Below are 13929 nucleotides of genomic sequence, written 5' to 3'. Positions count from 1 at the left end.
GACACATTAAGTCTTAAAACTATCTTTTTCTGTCTTGGCTTCAAGGTAGTTGGTAGGCGCTGGTCTGAATACTGAATAGTGCATGCATGTGTTAGCTAACTTGGAGAAATATAGTTTTTAATCTGCAGTGCTAGTAGCTGTAGGTGTATTTTTCTCACTTTGCTTTACAGTAAATAGATTTTCCTAATGCAGCATGACTAACAGGACATACTTTTAGTAACTTGATGCATTTAAATTACTTAAATTATTTGACCCAGTATTTTAAAAACAAAATGTGACTTGGTGTTTAATTGTTCCGGGTATTTGGGAGAGTGGAACAACTTGTTTGAGAATGTGCTGATGTTCATCAGTTATCAGACAAAATGTCTACAGGGTTTTTATCATGTAGCCTAAACTTGCCAGCTAGATTTGGAATTAAGTCTCCAGCTGTTAACCGCACCCTGCTGTGTCTTCAGCTTGCATGGTGTTTATAATAGTAGGTAAAAAACATTTTATACGTTATATACACTGCTGGATGCTCTAACACAGTGAGGGGAGTTTCAGTACTACTTTCAGACTTAATACTGCTACAAAGTGAAGTTGCACTGAAATACAAATAGTTGTTGGATAAACTCACGGGAGCTTTTCTGGGTTCTTTGTAGTCCATTTAACCACTTATACTCTGCTTTCTGCTGTAGTATACAAGTGACAGTGTGTTTGGGAACTGAAGAACGTTTTCAGCAAATCAAGAAGTGCTAGGTTCTATTCAGGTAGGAAACTGGGAAAAGAGGAGGAACCTCTATATGTAGAGTGCTCCCCACGGTCTGGCTAGCAAGGATGTTAAGTCACCATGGTAGTCATAGCTCAGCAGACTCCTCCATCTCTAACTTGTGTGATGTCATAAATCAGTGGCCTGGAATAATTTCAGGTGCAGGAGGGGAGCTTGTCTGTGGAGGCTGGGGAGCTTCACCTCCAACCTAGCTTAACAAAGACCACCCCTTCCTACTCCACTGGTTTTGTGGAATAATTCTGAAGTAAAGCTAATGCGAAGGGCCTGGAGCAACCTCAGCCTCAACGCGTCTGGTGAACGTGCTGTGTGTGCCCAGGAGGCTTCGCTGCGATGCTGAGCTGCTGCTTGCAGTGCTTCCCCACCACGTCCCCTCCTCCCTCCCCACCTTTGGAGAAGGAAGAAATGCGGGAGGCTGGAGGGCGGCCAAGGGGCTCCAGAACTTCCAGGAGCTGCTCCGCAGCCGCGCTCCAGCCCTGATCCCGTGGACACAGAGGGGACGGAGCCCAAGGGGCTGAGCTCAGGCATCGTTTCCTGTGGGTGTCAGCATCAGTGAGGTAGGGATTCTTCAGAGCTAGCTGGCTCCTTGGGCGTCCCGACCGTTTGTACTGAAGTGCCATGCCTACAACTATTAGTGCCGTTACAGCCTCAGACTAGGAAGCTGTGGGATTTTGGGTCTCACTCAGAGGGACTTCTATGCTCACCGTTAATGTCAAAGCACAGAAAAAATTCCTGGTGATTTCAGCACCATTTTATATACCAAAACTTTAGGGTTCTCTTTCTAAATAAATAATGTCAATGGCCTACATGTAAGTAGAAAGGTTATACACAGCCTCTAAAATAGGACGTTTGCACTTCATTCTTGAAGAAACAAGTAACTCTGAACCAACCAAAATGGTACAACAGCGAACTAACTTTATTTTGTTCATAAGTGGTTTATTCTGCTGCAGGAGCATAAGCCTGGAGTTCTAGGTACCTGATAAGAAACGCTATGGGATAAAGGTTTTCACTTAAATGCTTCATTAAGGTATTTGTCAGTAGTAGTAGGATTTTTTTTTAATGCAGTTCAAAAGCTCAAGTGCATTAGATAAAACATGCGCTATAATTCATCTTGAGCGTCTTTTCCTGCCTTTGGAGGGACGATAGGTTGTCTTTCCATGGATGGCTTTGTCTCCTTTTTGGCTTTTGAATGAAACGCTTGATTACTACTGCGTCTGTTTACCGTACAGTGTTCAGACAGGGTTAGGCTGGCCTGAGATGGCTCTTGTTTGCTTTGCTTTGGGATTCAGGTCATCTGTCTTGCACAAAGTTGTTCTTTATGGGCCAAAATTTGTAAATGGGAGGGCTGAATGCTGAAGAGATCTGGCTTTGAGGTGGAGCAGGATGAGGAGAGGCTTGATTAGCTACCCATGTCTTATTTCGATCAGAGTGGATTTCCCAGACTTCTGAGATGAAAATTGTGGGTTTTGGGGGAGGAGGAAAGAGGATTACCACTTGTTGTGGAGTCTGTATGCAACCTTTTTTTCTTCAATTAATTAACTTCTGTGCTGCTATACCCATAGGTTCCTAAGGCTTATGCAATCAAAGGCCCTATCTATCCCCTTAATTTTGAAGCCGTTGTTGTATTTCAACTAAATTTGATGCTGTTATCTATAAGATAGCAAGTGTCTTAATGTGTATAATTATTTTCAGTAATAGGCAGACAACATTTTAATTTCACTTGCCTAATGTGTCATCAGGTGTTCGTTTCAGAGTTGCCATATTAGTGCATGCTTGCATAGGGGATTGGCATGCGTGAGCTGGCCAGCGTTTTGGGTGTATACGCGTTTAATGGGATACCTGTTATTCAAAGAGAGGGATTGAGTCCATCTGCTGTATATCCAGTTATGTTTTTCAGGTAATGGGAAGGGAGTCACTGTAGTTCTAAGACTGTGCTATTTCTGGCTGGGACACTCTATGTATAGTTACCGAGGAAAAGAGACTAGGTGAATAGGTGAAAAGGTGCCCCTCCTTTGGAGAAAGGAGCTTAAAACATGAGGTGTGCATTTTGGGCAGTCTTCTTGGTGATGCTCAAGGAATCTTTTGTTGTAATGCTCTGAAAAGCTCTTGGAGAATGGTTTGATGCTGCACGTTGGACTGGTTTGGTTGGACAAGGCCATCGCTCAGCTCAGTTGAGGCTGTGTTTCGAGCTGGTGTCCTTGAGACTATCCTGCACTGATGTTGTCTTTTTCTAACACAGACTTAATGTGGGACTATTGATCTCTGTCAAATAGGTCTGTTTAAACTAAGCAACGGGGCGTGGGGGTGTGTGTGAGTGTTTTGGGGTTTTTTTGAGTCATTTAATGCCCTGATAATTTTTGTGGTATTAGATTTCTTTTTACTTGAATGTCTTCCCTGCCTCCCTCTAACCCTCATCCCGTTACTTCTTGGAAAACCTGTATAAATAGGAGAAACCGAATGCAGTAAGGGTAACTATTATGTATATGGGGGAAATTATCAGCCATAATAGTTGTAGGTGTCTTCATTTAGAACAAAAGGTGACTTAGTTATCTGTTCTTTTCTACATACACACACAGCTCTAAATGTTTGTGTTGCTTTCCAGCTGAAGGGTCTAAACACATTTAACAAGTAGGAATGGAGCTAAACTTCTGAAAAGTTCTGAGAAAAAAAAAAAAAAGTTCTGCTTTATGGTAGTAGAAGTTGGTGCCTTAAGCTGAATGGCATATGCCTTGCTCTGTCATTTTTCTGAAGTAATTAAAGGGGAAAAAAAAATCCGTATTTCATAAATCCCACATCTTTTCCTTACTTAAAAAACGCGCATACACTTCTTCCTCCCTTTAACTGCGGGTTTGTGTTGCCTATGTTATCTGTATGTCCAAGTAAAAATATTTTGAAAAGTTAATATAATTTCCACTTAACTTTACTCTGTCGTGCTTGTCTCAAAGATGCCAAGTTCATACAGTTTCGCGTAAATAGTCAGAGATGTTGTTAGGAGGAGATGTCAGCATGAGCTCCTGTATTGCTAGATAACACAGAACCCACGCAGGAGGGAGATAACCAGGATGTCTCGGCTATGGGAGATTTTTCTGTTAAGAGTTTGGACCTTCATTAGGTACCAGGTACTCAGTCCATCAGCAGGACAAAAAAATCAAGCTACATTAATTTTTAGTGTATGGAACTAGTTGTTAAGGGAGGAAGATGATCCATGAGCTGCTATACTAACACAGCCCCACTAAGTGCTGGATTCAAGAGCACGGATTCTGCTTCTGTTCTTAGTTCTGTTTGAAGCCTTAAACATATTGATAATAATTCTTTGCCTAGTTGAATCAACTGTAAATGGACTAATAATTGGCTTAAGTAGAACGACAAAAAAGACTTGTTCTCTTGTGAAGGTATTACAGAAGTGTAAATTAACAGTATTTAAGCACTAGTGTTGATATCAAACATAATATTGAGGAAAAAAAAGGTTCATTAAACTTATGTTCTTTCTTCTTTTCAGGTTTCCTCTCAAAAAACCTACAAGGTGAGTTACTGAAGTTTGACTGTTTATCTGTATAGCAAATTATGATACAGCATTTTTGAATGAGCAATTATTTTAAAAAGGAAAAAAAAAATGTACAAACATAGATAGCAGTACCCATTACAGATGTGAGAAAATTAATATCCAGATTGAGACAGGGTGCCAAAAACATAGTTGGTGGTGTACGTAAAGTGCATGGCATAGTGTTACCGTTAGCGTTTCTGTTACACACACTGGCGGGTCATCTTACCTGAGATTTGAGATGGGCAGAGAAAGTGACACTATGTTGGTGCATGATGTGCAGACTCTTGCTTGGAGGGGGGTGTATTATAAATCTTTAATTATTGCATACAAAGATACTTAAGGTTTGCTGGGAGAAGAGGTTAAGATTTCAGGAGTTTTTTCAGGTTTATATAACTTAAATTTATTTTGCTTTTAAAATAAAATATGGCCTGGTGTTGAATGATGAAGAGAATGCACTTGCTGTTACTAATTTAGACAGTTAAGGAGATTGTTTCTAGAACCTTGGACACACTCTCAAAGATTCTGAGAGAGATCATTTTTCCACTTGAATTCAGTCTGGGAATAAATTTTTTAGGTGAACTTAATGCGTGCATTTTAATCTAAATTCCTTGTTAGCAAACAGAACTGGCTAAGGTTATTTCCAAGAGCCTCGCCAGTTAGGCAATGCTTCTGTGCTACAGTAGTCAGGATCCTCTGCTTTGGTTTGACACAGACACGGCAGCATTCTGAGCAGAGAGTCTCCAGCTGACAAGAAACAGAAGGTTGAACGCTGCGGTAGTACGCACGACTTTGATCCAACAGGTAAAGTCTTAAAACTTCACAGGTGAAAATCTAGACTTCAGTTTGAAAAGTACTGGGGATTAGAATAAAAATTATTTTAATGTGTTCAGAAGCCTGGTTTTCAGAGTAGTGGTGTTCTGCGATTGCAAAGCCTCTTTGAAGCATGCAGGCATTGAAGTGAACATTGGCTTGCTTTGAAATGTGCTCATCTACAAAGCAGCTGTTAACTGTGCAAGAATAAACCTAGATTAGTGGTATGAGTGAATAATTATAACTACTTCCTCTTTCAGAAAAGTCAGTTTGGAATTTCAGTAGGCAAATACTGTAATTAGTTGTGAGTAGGTTTTTTGGCTGTTTTAGTCAAAGTGTGAAATTTGAGATGTTACGGGCTTGACTAGGGCTGGTATTCCTTGTTGCTTTTGGATTTTTTTTGTTTGTTTTTTTTTTGGGGGGGGTGGGGGGGTTGAGGCTTAGTGGATTTTGATCCATCTCTGTCACTTGTAAAGCGACTTTGTACTTTCCAACATGATATATTTTAAGATAAACATCTGTTTTTAAAGGATCTGCTATCCTATTTTTTAACCTTCCAAAAGGTTAAATCTGGGTCAGTTTGGTAAGCCTGTCCAGTGCTCTCTTGGAAATCACGATGCATGCAGGGATTCTTCATTCTCTCTCCGAAATGCTAACCCAGTGACTACCGTGGATGTTTGTGAAATGCATGACAGGCTCTTGTCTGAGCCTCCTGGCCCCATGCAATGTGCGTTTTTCATGTCTGTGCATTCTGCTGTTTAGTCCAGTCTTTTCCCTGGGGCTTGTGGAAGAGATGAGAGTTGAATGTAAAGGTGGTAGAACTTGTAGAATCTGTTTTTGCACAAGACATTTGAAGCTGATGTTTATAAACCATCCTGTTTGTTAATGCTTTCTGCCACTAGCTGCATGACTCCTTCCTAGTGTGCACAAAATAAATTAAAATGGGCTTTTAATGTCTGTTTAAAAAAAAACCCAAAGAATTCTGTAAGGGAGAAAACCTGAATTAGTGCTTGTTGTTTTTTCCTTTGTCCTTGGGATTAGATGATGTAAAATTATTTCAGGTTGGGGTAGGTCAGGGGAGGTCTTAGCCTATGAACCTGTTTTGTAGAAGGAATGTATTTTGTTCAGAAGCAAACTTCAGGAATCCTCTAATCTTGATTTGATGAAGGTCATTCCAATTTTGAGAGCTGGTACCTGGCACCACCGTTACGATGCTTGTGATCTGGTCTGATAGATGAACTCCATACTGTAGCCTTCATAAAATTCCTTTCTTTTTTAAGGGGTGAACTCAGAATGCTGAACTACTATGTGTATGTCAATTACTTTGGAGATAAATGTTACCGGAGTTCCTATGCTTGGACTGGTTTTTATCCAGAATACTTTCTGTAGTTCATTGCAGAGAACTTCTCTTATTTTGTCTTAGATTCTGTAATAGATTCTTTGTGATGTTACCTGTGTCTTCACGCTCGTATTATTCACCCCTTACTCCAAGTGTTTCACCTATGTTTTGTTCACATCTTATTTGTGTTTTGCACGATTTAACCTGATAAATCAGTCTGTGTTTTTCATGAAGTTTTTTTTCTCATGTTTGGTCTCCATATTTTCTATATCTCTCTCTCCTTTTCTCCTGCTCTTGTGCAGATAGCTCCTCCAAGAAGACAAAGTCTAGTTCGGAGGAGAGTAGATCCGAGACATATGGTAAGCTAAAGCAGCTGCTGCAGCCTTGCACTTTTGCAGTCTGCTCCATGCTTTCTGTCTGTGCACTCAAGGCTTTTATCCTTTACGTGATCCGCATGGTTGGCTCTGCAGCAGGGAGTGGGAAACTGGGTTTAAATGTTGCTGTCAGCTTGTAGTTTTTGTAGTGGCTGGAAACTAACCCGTACCTGGCAAGCAAAAGCTATTACCTGGATTCTCCTGTTATCTATTGATAGTTGGGAAAACTTGCTGGGGCTGCCCTTCTTGGAGGTCTTGTGCCACTGAGTACTTTTGGCACTGTATGAGGACACAGCTCATGCTGGACTCCTGAAGAGTTTTTGTGGTTGTAGAGAAGTCTGTGTGTTGCTCTAACTGCAGAGGTTAACCTGGCTGAGACAGCAATTCATCTTTTTGCATTATTTGTAGAGGATCTCGTGTCAGTTCGTTATCATGTTTCACAGAAGTGGAAAAATGTATCTAAATAATTTCAAAAAATAGAAGAATATGAACTTTACTATTATTTGTTCTGAAGAGGGAGCATTGGCAGTCCTGTGTGGTTGTGTATTACTACTGTGTTGTGGGCTTGTAGACTGGAACAAACTGGCATGTAACAATTTGGGATAAGAGTAGCCCCACAGATCATTATGTTGTCAGTACGCTACGGCAGATGCTGTTGGAGAGAATGTCTACCAAATACAGCCTGTTTGTTCATCCTCCTCCTTCAGCTTACATTAGATACGTCAGTCTTCAGGCTGTGACACTCTCTCCATCCTACCTTTATGTTAATGACTTGTTGAATTTCCGATCTCAAAAGATTTGCATTCATATCTTAGAAACTAGAAGGTAGTAAGTTTTCACAAGTTGGTGGGTGGTCTTTTGGATCCTACCAGCTTCTTAAGACCCTTGAACCTAAGCTGAATCTGCCCAGTACTGCTACATTTCATGTTTCTAAGCGTGCATGTCCAGCTCTGTCTTGACTCCAGCCATGGGTTGCCTTTCTTTTCCTTTTCTGTTTTTTTTTTTTTTTTTTTTTCCTTGATATTTAAAACAGTCTGCGATACCTTCTGATTTTTCTCTGTTGAGAAAATTGTTTGGTGCATAACCTGCTGTGGACTTTTGGACAGATGCGATGTTTTCAGTATCAGCTTTATCATTCCACTAGAATAAAACTTCAGGTGTTAATGGCTGTGATCCAACTTCTTAAACTACCTATGGAATACAAAATGATACTGTCATAGCTCTGCTAAGGAACATTAAAAGCAAAAAAACCCCAAACCCAAAAAACACCAACCCTGAAGAGCTACCTCTAAACCAACATAGGCATGTTAGCAAAAGCTCTTTAGTTGGTGCAGTGTAGGGAGGTGTGATCTGTTCCTTCTGTGAAAATGAGATCTCTTAACTTTTCCTGGAATTTTGAATCACACACTTTTCTTAAAAAAAAAAAAAAAAAAAAAAAAAAAAAAAGTATGACAGTCATGTTCCTCAGGGTGTGAGACTGTTCCTCAGACACTGTAAACAGGCTTGAGAGTGCCTTGATTTGCTTCAGTAGAGCTGGAAACCTGTCTTAGGGACACCTGACTTGCTGCAGCTTGTATGTCTTTCTGTCGTGCTCAGAGAGAATGAACAGGGAAATGGCCTGCTTGAAAAGCATGTATTTTGGGATGATGCTTCTGGTGAGCTTGTGTTGAAGTGTCGGCCAGTTCTTCCCTTTGCCAGGCAGATGCTGGTTAGTGACAGCGCAGTCAGGTTGACTAGATCCCTATGTCCTGAACCTGCATTAATTTTTGCCTAATGCAGCTTACCCAGAATATGCTGGAGGTGCTGTCAAACTATTGTAGGTTAATTAGAGGAAACATTTGGTATGCTTGATGGAATGTATCTGTGTTTATGCTTCTCCCTCAGTCTGTACAGTGTCCTGGTTTTTTATGTATGGCAGAAAGAAACATGACTTCCTAACATAAGCCTTTACTTCCCGCAAAGTTTCCTGCAGATGGTCTGTCCGTGTCCAGTATCTATGGGAGCAGTTTCCACTCATCCTTCCTTTGCAGTAGCCTTTGCTGTGTTGGACCTTGCCCTGCCTTTTGTCTCTACCCTCTACTTTTCCCAGGTTCTGTGGTACGTGTAGAGAAGTCTGCTGTTTGCTTTGGATGGGACCAAACTGTTTGAAAACCTACAGGTAGAAATACTGTACTGATATTGTTCTTGCTGGCGACTGGATGTTAGCTGGCTCTTTCTTTGGCTAGCCATTGGCAAGTGAATAATAAGAAAGTCTTGAATGACAACAGGAAAAGGAGGTGTGGCTTTTGTGTATGTGTTTGTTCTTACCTCTTGAAATTCTTAATTAAGGAGCAAGAGACCAGAATTTCTTGAAGTATCTGAGTGGCTTGAGGGGGAGAAGGGAGGCAGTGGTTAGGTAGGGAAATTGTTCTAATATACAGAAGTTGATTTATAGTGACATGAAACTTAGTGTGTGATATTTTCTTCCATAGATCCAACCATCTCATATCTGTGTATGCAACAAAATTTAAATGATCAGGAAAGAGATTGAGTGTAGTTTCAGATATGCTGTAATTTACTAATTAGTGCCATAACCTCCCACAATACTTGATACCTGTTTCTCGAAGTAGAAATCTTGTCCCTTAAATGAACTTAAAATTGAAATTAGCTTTCAGGGTGGTAGGCGAGATAACAGTTACTCTTCCCTTTTTCCCATGACTTGGTTGCTTTCCAAAGATATCTTCCTTTATATTTCGCAATAATCAGTCTCTGGCCCAAATATTAGACCAGACTGTATATGTACTCTTTCATGTATTCTCTCCAACTTTGTGATAAGGTTTTTAAATCTTTTCGCTTTGAAACCCCAGATTGTACACCTGTTGAGATGTTTTCAAATTTAACTTACTCTTCCTGTTTTGTTTCTTGCACTTCTTGTCAGCCTTGTGTCTTTATGTTGTGGCCACCATTTTTCCAGACTCTTGAAAGGACTCTTGGGAGCCCCTCATCACTACCCTTATAATAGCCAGAAACGGCTGCGAGTGCAAGGGGCGCTGGACCACAGGGGTTGAATGTGTCGTTGCCATGGGAGCAGATAGTCCTATTTATCATGGTTAAAATACATGGTTCTTTTCTTCCAGAAGGGTTACCAAGCCCTGTTTTATGAACGGTATTCAGTGCTGTCGTTACTAACAGTTTTATCAATACACTATACGCTGCACTAACTTCAAACAATCTAGGTTTTTCTCTGACTTTACGTGACTTGGTTACCAGGTTAGTAGAAGAATCTGAAGAATGCTGCTAATATGGCATTTGGTATGAAGAACGCAGTAATGACTAGAACTAAGTGAAATTCAGAATTTTATCTATTGAGAAATTTTCTTTATAAAAGCTGATCATTTTATTTATTTTGTGGAGCGAGGTTTCTGAAAATATTTTATAGAAATAAGACTTCCCAAATGAAGTGAAACATTTGGACATTCTCAAAACCCCAAGGAGTTTGTTTTTGTTTATTGAATGATTCATTTCAAATCACTGTATTAAATTGCATTTTCCCATTGTGGCCTCATGCCTCCAGGGAGGTTATAGTTCACAAGACTCCTCCCGTGCCATGTCCACACAGTTTGATCAGAGGAAAAGCTGCATTGTGTTGTGGGAGATGTAATTCATGTTTCCATCCTCTCTGGTGAGTCAGGTTTTTAGAATGAACCCCTGCTCTATTTGTTGTGCACTGCTAGGGAGATGAAATTTCCTATTTTATTGAATAACTTCCAGATATTTAGGATCTGTAGAAGAGAAGAAGGTAATTGATCTCTTTACCCAAGAGGTTCTTGGACAATCAAAACGTGTATCGCAAAACCGTTTGAGAGAATCATTTTTACCATGGTGTGTCAGTGACCTTGAGAAGTTTGGACGCTACCCTTCCCTGTTACCCGAAAGGCACCTTTGTAACAGGGCCGGGAACTGAGCCGTGATGTCGCAGAGGGAATAGTGCCACCTGCTGAAGAGTTCATCGCCTTAACTTTTCTTGCAGTTCTTTTTTTTTTTCTGAGACTGGTAATTTCTAACTGCTTTCGTTTCTAATCTTAAACCTCTTTAACTACGGCACACGGTTAGCTGCTTTAATCTGCTCTTGGCTTGAGGCTATACCCATGAGTCTGGGGAATTATAATATGCATGAGGATGAAAAAGAATTTTTAAGATTTTTTTTTTTTCTCTGCAGAATTTTGTGAATCCACTCAAGATATGAACATGTAGTCCGATTTTTGTGTACTTAAAGCATAGTTACAGTGATGTATCCTCATTTCATGCCATCAGGATACTGTCATGTGAAAGCAAATATGCAAATAAGATTATTATTGATTTGATTTTGAGTACTATCAGTGATGAGTTGTATTGACCTTGTAATCTTTACTAAGCTTCAGCTGGAAAATGTGAAATATCACGGTAAGATATTTCAAAATGAATGACTCATGATTTCCATCCAGGGAACGCCAAGAATTGGAACACAAAAGCAAAAAATGTGAATGAAAAGCTGATTGCCACTTGCTAACATGGGCTCTTCAGTGTTGTCCCAAAGCCATAGACTTTAACTAAAGTGGATGAAATTGGTTTAGTTAGTAATTTGATGTAAGAGTTCCTGTACGTACCTGTGATATCCAGGCGTGACAGGAACAGCTATTGAGAACTTTACGTTGCGTGTCATTGGGCTCTCAGTGGTTTGTGGCTTTCCTTTCGGTCCGTTCCAGAGTGTCTGATGAGGTGTTCAAGGTACAAGACGTGGGTTACGAAAACATTACTGCTCTGGTCTTAAAATTCCACCACTAAGCGTATTGCAAATTGAATGTATTTTACTTAAAGAACAAAAGTGAGCAAATGACAGATTTGGGGGGTTTCTTTGCTGTTTTTTCCTCACAGCAGAGTAAAAGAGAGCACTTGGAGGTTGCTCTTTTTAGTCTACCTGGTTAAGACAGGGAGTGCTATCAAAGCTGATCTAGTTCTGCAGGTTATAGTGTTATCTTCAGAAAACTTTCAGATAACTTAATTAAAATCTCTATAAAGCTGCTGCGTATCTCCGTCAAGCACGGTATCTCTCAGCTGGCCTACCTAGACCTCCTTCCAGCCTTTTATATTGAGTTAAGAGAAGGATTAAGTGCCTGCTTCTTTGTCTGAAGGGAACAAATACAGGGAAAGATCAATTATGGAGTAATTTGGGTTTGAGTTGTTCTAACTTCAGTTGCTTCCCCAATCTAAAATTAAAAGGTGGTCTTGGGTGAAATTGAGACTCGTGCTGTGAAACAGTTTAACCTAATTATTCTTGGAACTTAAATTATACTCTTGTACAGTCAGTTTCTGTTGCATCTCCTACTGCATTGTCTCTGCTTTGGCATCAGGTTCATTCAAGGAGGAGGCTTATCAGTAGATCCAAGGGTTATTGGTTCTGGAAAAGAAATTCAGTGAAAGAGCAATGAGTACGCAGAGCTATACTGTGCCTTTAAACACAGACAGTTCTTATGAGTCAAAGATTAGTTAGTGTCTTACTCATAAAACCTGTACGGCTGGCAGCAGAGTTTAAAACGAACTGTTTTTATGAAATAGCGTATGTTCTCTTTCCCACACCCCACCCTGGGGCATCATTCTTGTGAAGTGAGACTTGAAGAAGCTTGGTCATATAGAAAAATGGGAGGTACAAAAGGGAGAGGCATGTTCTTTCACTTAACCATATAAAGAGGGTGTGAAAGGTGGTGGGTTTTTTTCCCTCTTGTCTGCTTTCACCTGCATCCATTCCATCAACTTACTGCAGATCACTATGTATAGCATAATTTGCTTTTACTTTATCGGCAGAAGGGGAGTTACTGGGATATGATACTGCGACCAGACTGCTGTAGAAGTGCTGGAATGTAACCTTTTCCGCAACTCCCACACCCATTTTCATATATACCATGCTGGAGGAGAACAGGGCTGACTGGGCAGGCAGTATTTTCACTTGAGGCTCCTCATTTCCATTAGGAGTAGCTCCAGAGAGGTGAAAAGAGCTGTAGTGGTGTGAGAGTAATTTGACATGGGTATGACTCCACACTCTGTTACAATTCATTCCTTAAAAATGATTCCAGAAAAGACAGTCTTGCTAGGACAGCATCTTCACAATTCCCTTTGCTCCCCTCCATATTAAATGGAACTGCTACAATTTTGGTATCCAATTGCGGAGAACTCAAATTCTTTCTCACGATGCTGGTGTAAGAATTTTGCCTGATGTGGCTTTAGAAATGAAGCAGCAAAGCAAGCTGTTAGAAATAAGGGTGATGTTTAATAGCTAGTAGTTTCTGCTGTGTAAATAATAGAACATAGTGAAGCATTTTGCAGAGTTCCTAAAGTTGCTTTTCAAGATAAGGGCTCCATTGTGGTAGGCTTTTTGCGGATGCTTCTAGGAAAGTGTTCTGCAATGAATATGCCAGGACTGTTGCTTTGTTTTGTTTCTCCCTTATTTCATTTTCAGGTGAACAATAGACACGTACAACAGTTGACCTTCTCAAAATGCTGCACCTACTACATACCTTTAGCTCTGCAACAGTATTTATGCTCACATTATACTGAGCAGTCGTAACACCCGGAAACAAAACAGTTTGCCTTCAGTGCCACACAGCAGGTTTAAAGGAGGAGCAGATTCGAACTCACATCTCCTGGGATTTTGGCCCTGTACTTCAGTAGCTCAGGGGGAAGCATGGTCTTGATTTCAGAAGTCTTGTTCAGCGTAGTAAGTGTGGCTTGTACTTCTTTACTGCTGCTGTTCTGGTTCTGTGCAATATTTTCATCTGCAACAGAAGGTGCCCCAAGATGAGATATTTGCTGAGAATTGGGAGAACTTTTCCTGATAAATAAATTTGTTTTAGTCCAGCCCAGTGATGTTAGTCTGAGAGATTGTGACGACTTTTTTAGAGTAGCTTGTAAAAGCTGTTGGGTGTTTTTGATGGTGTACTAGAACATGACAGCCCTCTGCCGTACTTCGAAGAGCTATTAATACAAAGGGAAATTTGTGCTCATTAGTTCGTGTACATAGCTGCTCTTCTTTAAAAGCTGCTTTTACCTCAAGTTGTGTCTGATGTGCCAGAGCTGTCTGCAT

The 13929-nt window shown here is 40.4% G+C and overlaps 1 protein-coding gene across 7 annotated transcripts in view; it reads left to right on the top strand.

The window, feature by feature from the left end:
- The window catches only part of ARHGEF12 (Rho guanine nucleotide exchange factor 12), an 83166-nt gene that overhangs the window by 31449 nt on the left and 37788 nt on the right, over positions 1 to 13929 (top strand). For 5 of the 7 annotated variants that reach the window (XM_054803338.1, XM_054803334.1, XM_054803339.1 and 2 more), the window contains 3 exons: positions 4266 to 4289; positions 5023 to 5111; positions 6762 to 6818. The exons of 1 other annotated variant lie outside the window; for it this stretch is intronic. Coding sequence is in view for 2 of the 6 variants with exons in the window: in XM_054803334.1 (XP_054659309.1) it covers positions 4266 to 4289; positions 5023 to 5111; positions 6762 to 6818 (170 nt within the window). In the remaining 4 variants the exon portion in view is untranslated. Of the gene's footprint in view, positions 1 to 4265; positions 4290 to 5022; positions 5112 to 6761; positions 6819 to 13929 lie in introns of those variants that run through there. One more of the 7 variants, XM_054803336.1, reaches the window with a different exon arrangement.

The sequence above is a fragment of the Grus americana genome, chromosome 24, assembly GCF_028858705.1.
Source record: "Grus americana isolate bGruAme1 chromosome 24, bGruAme1.mat, whole genome shotgun sequence".
Classification (NCBI taxonomy): Eukaryota; Metazoa; Chordata; class Aves; order Gruiformes; family Gruidae; genus Grus; species Grus americana.
Note: the sequence above shows the minus strand (reverse complement) of the source record. Positions and strands in the feature narration are given on the sequence as shown.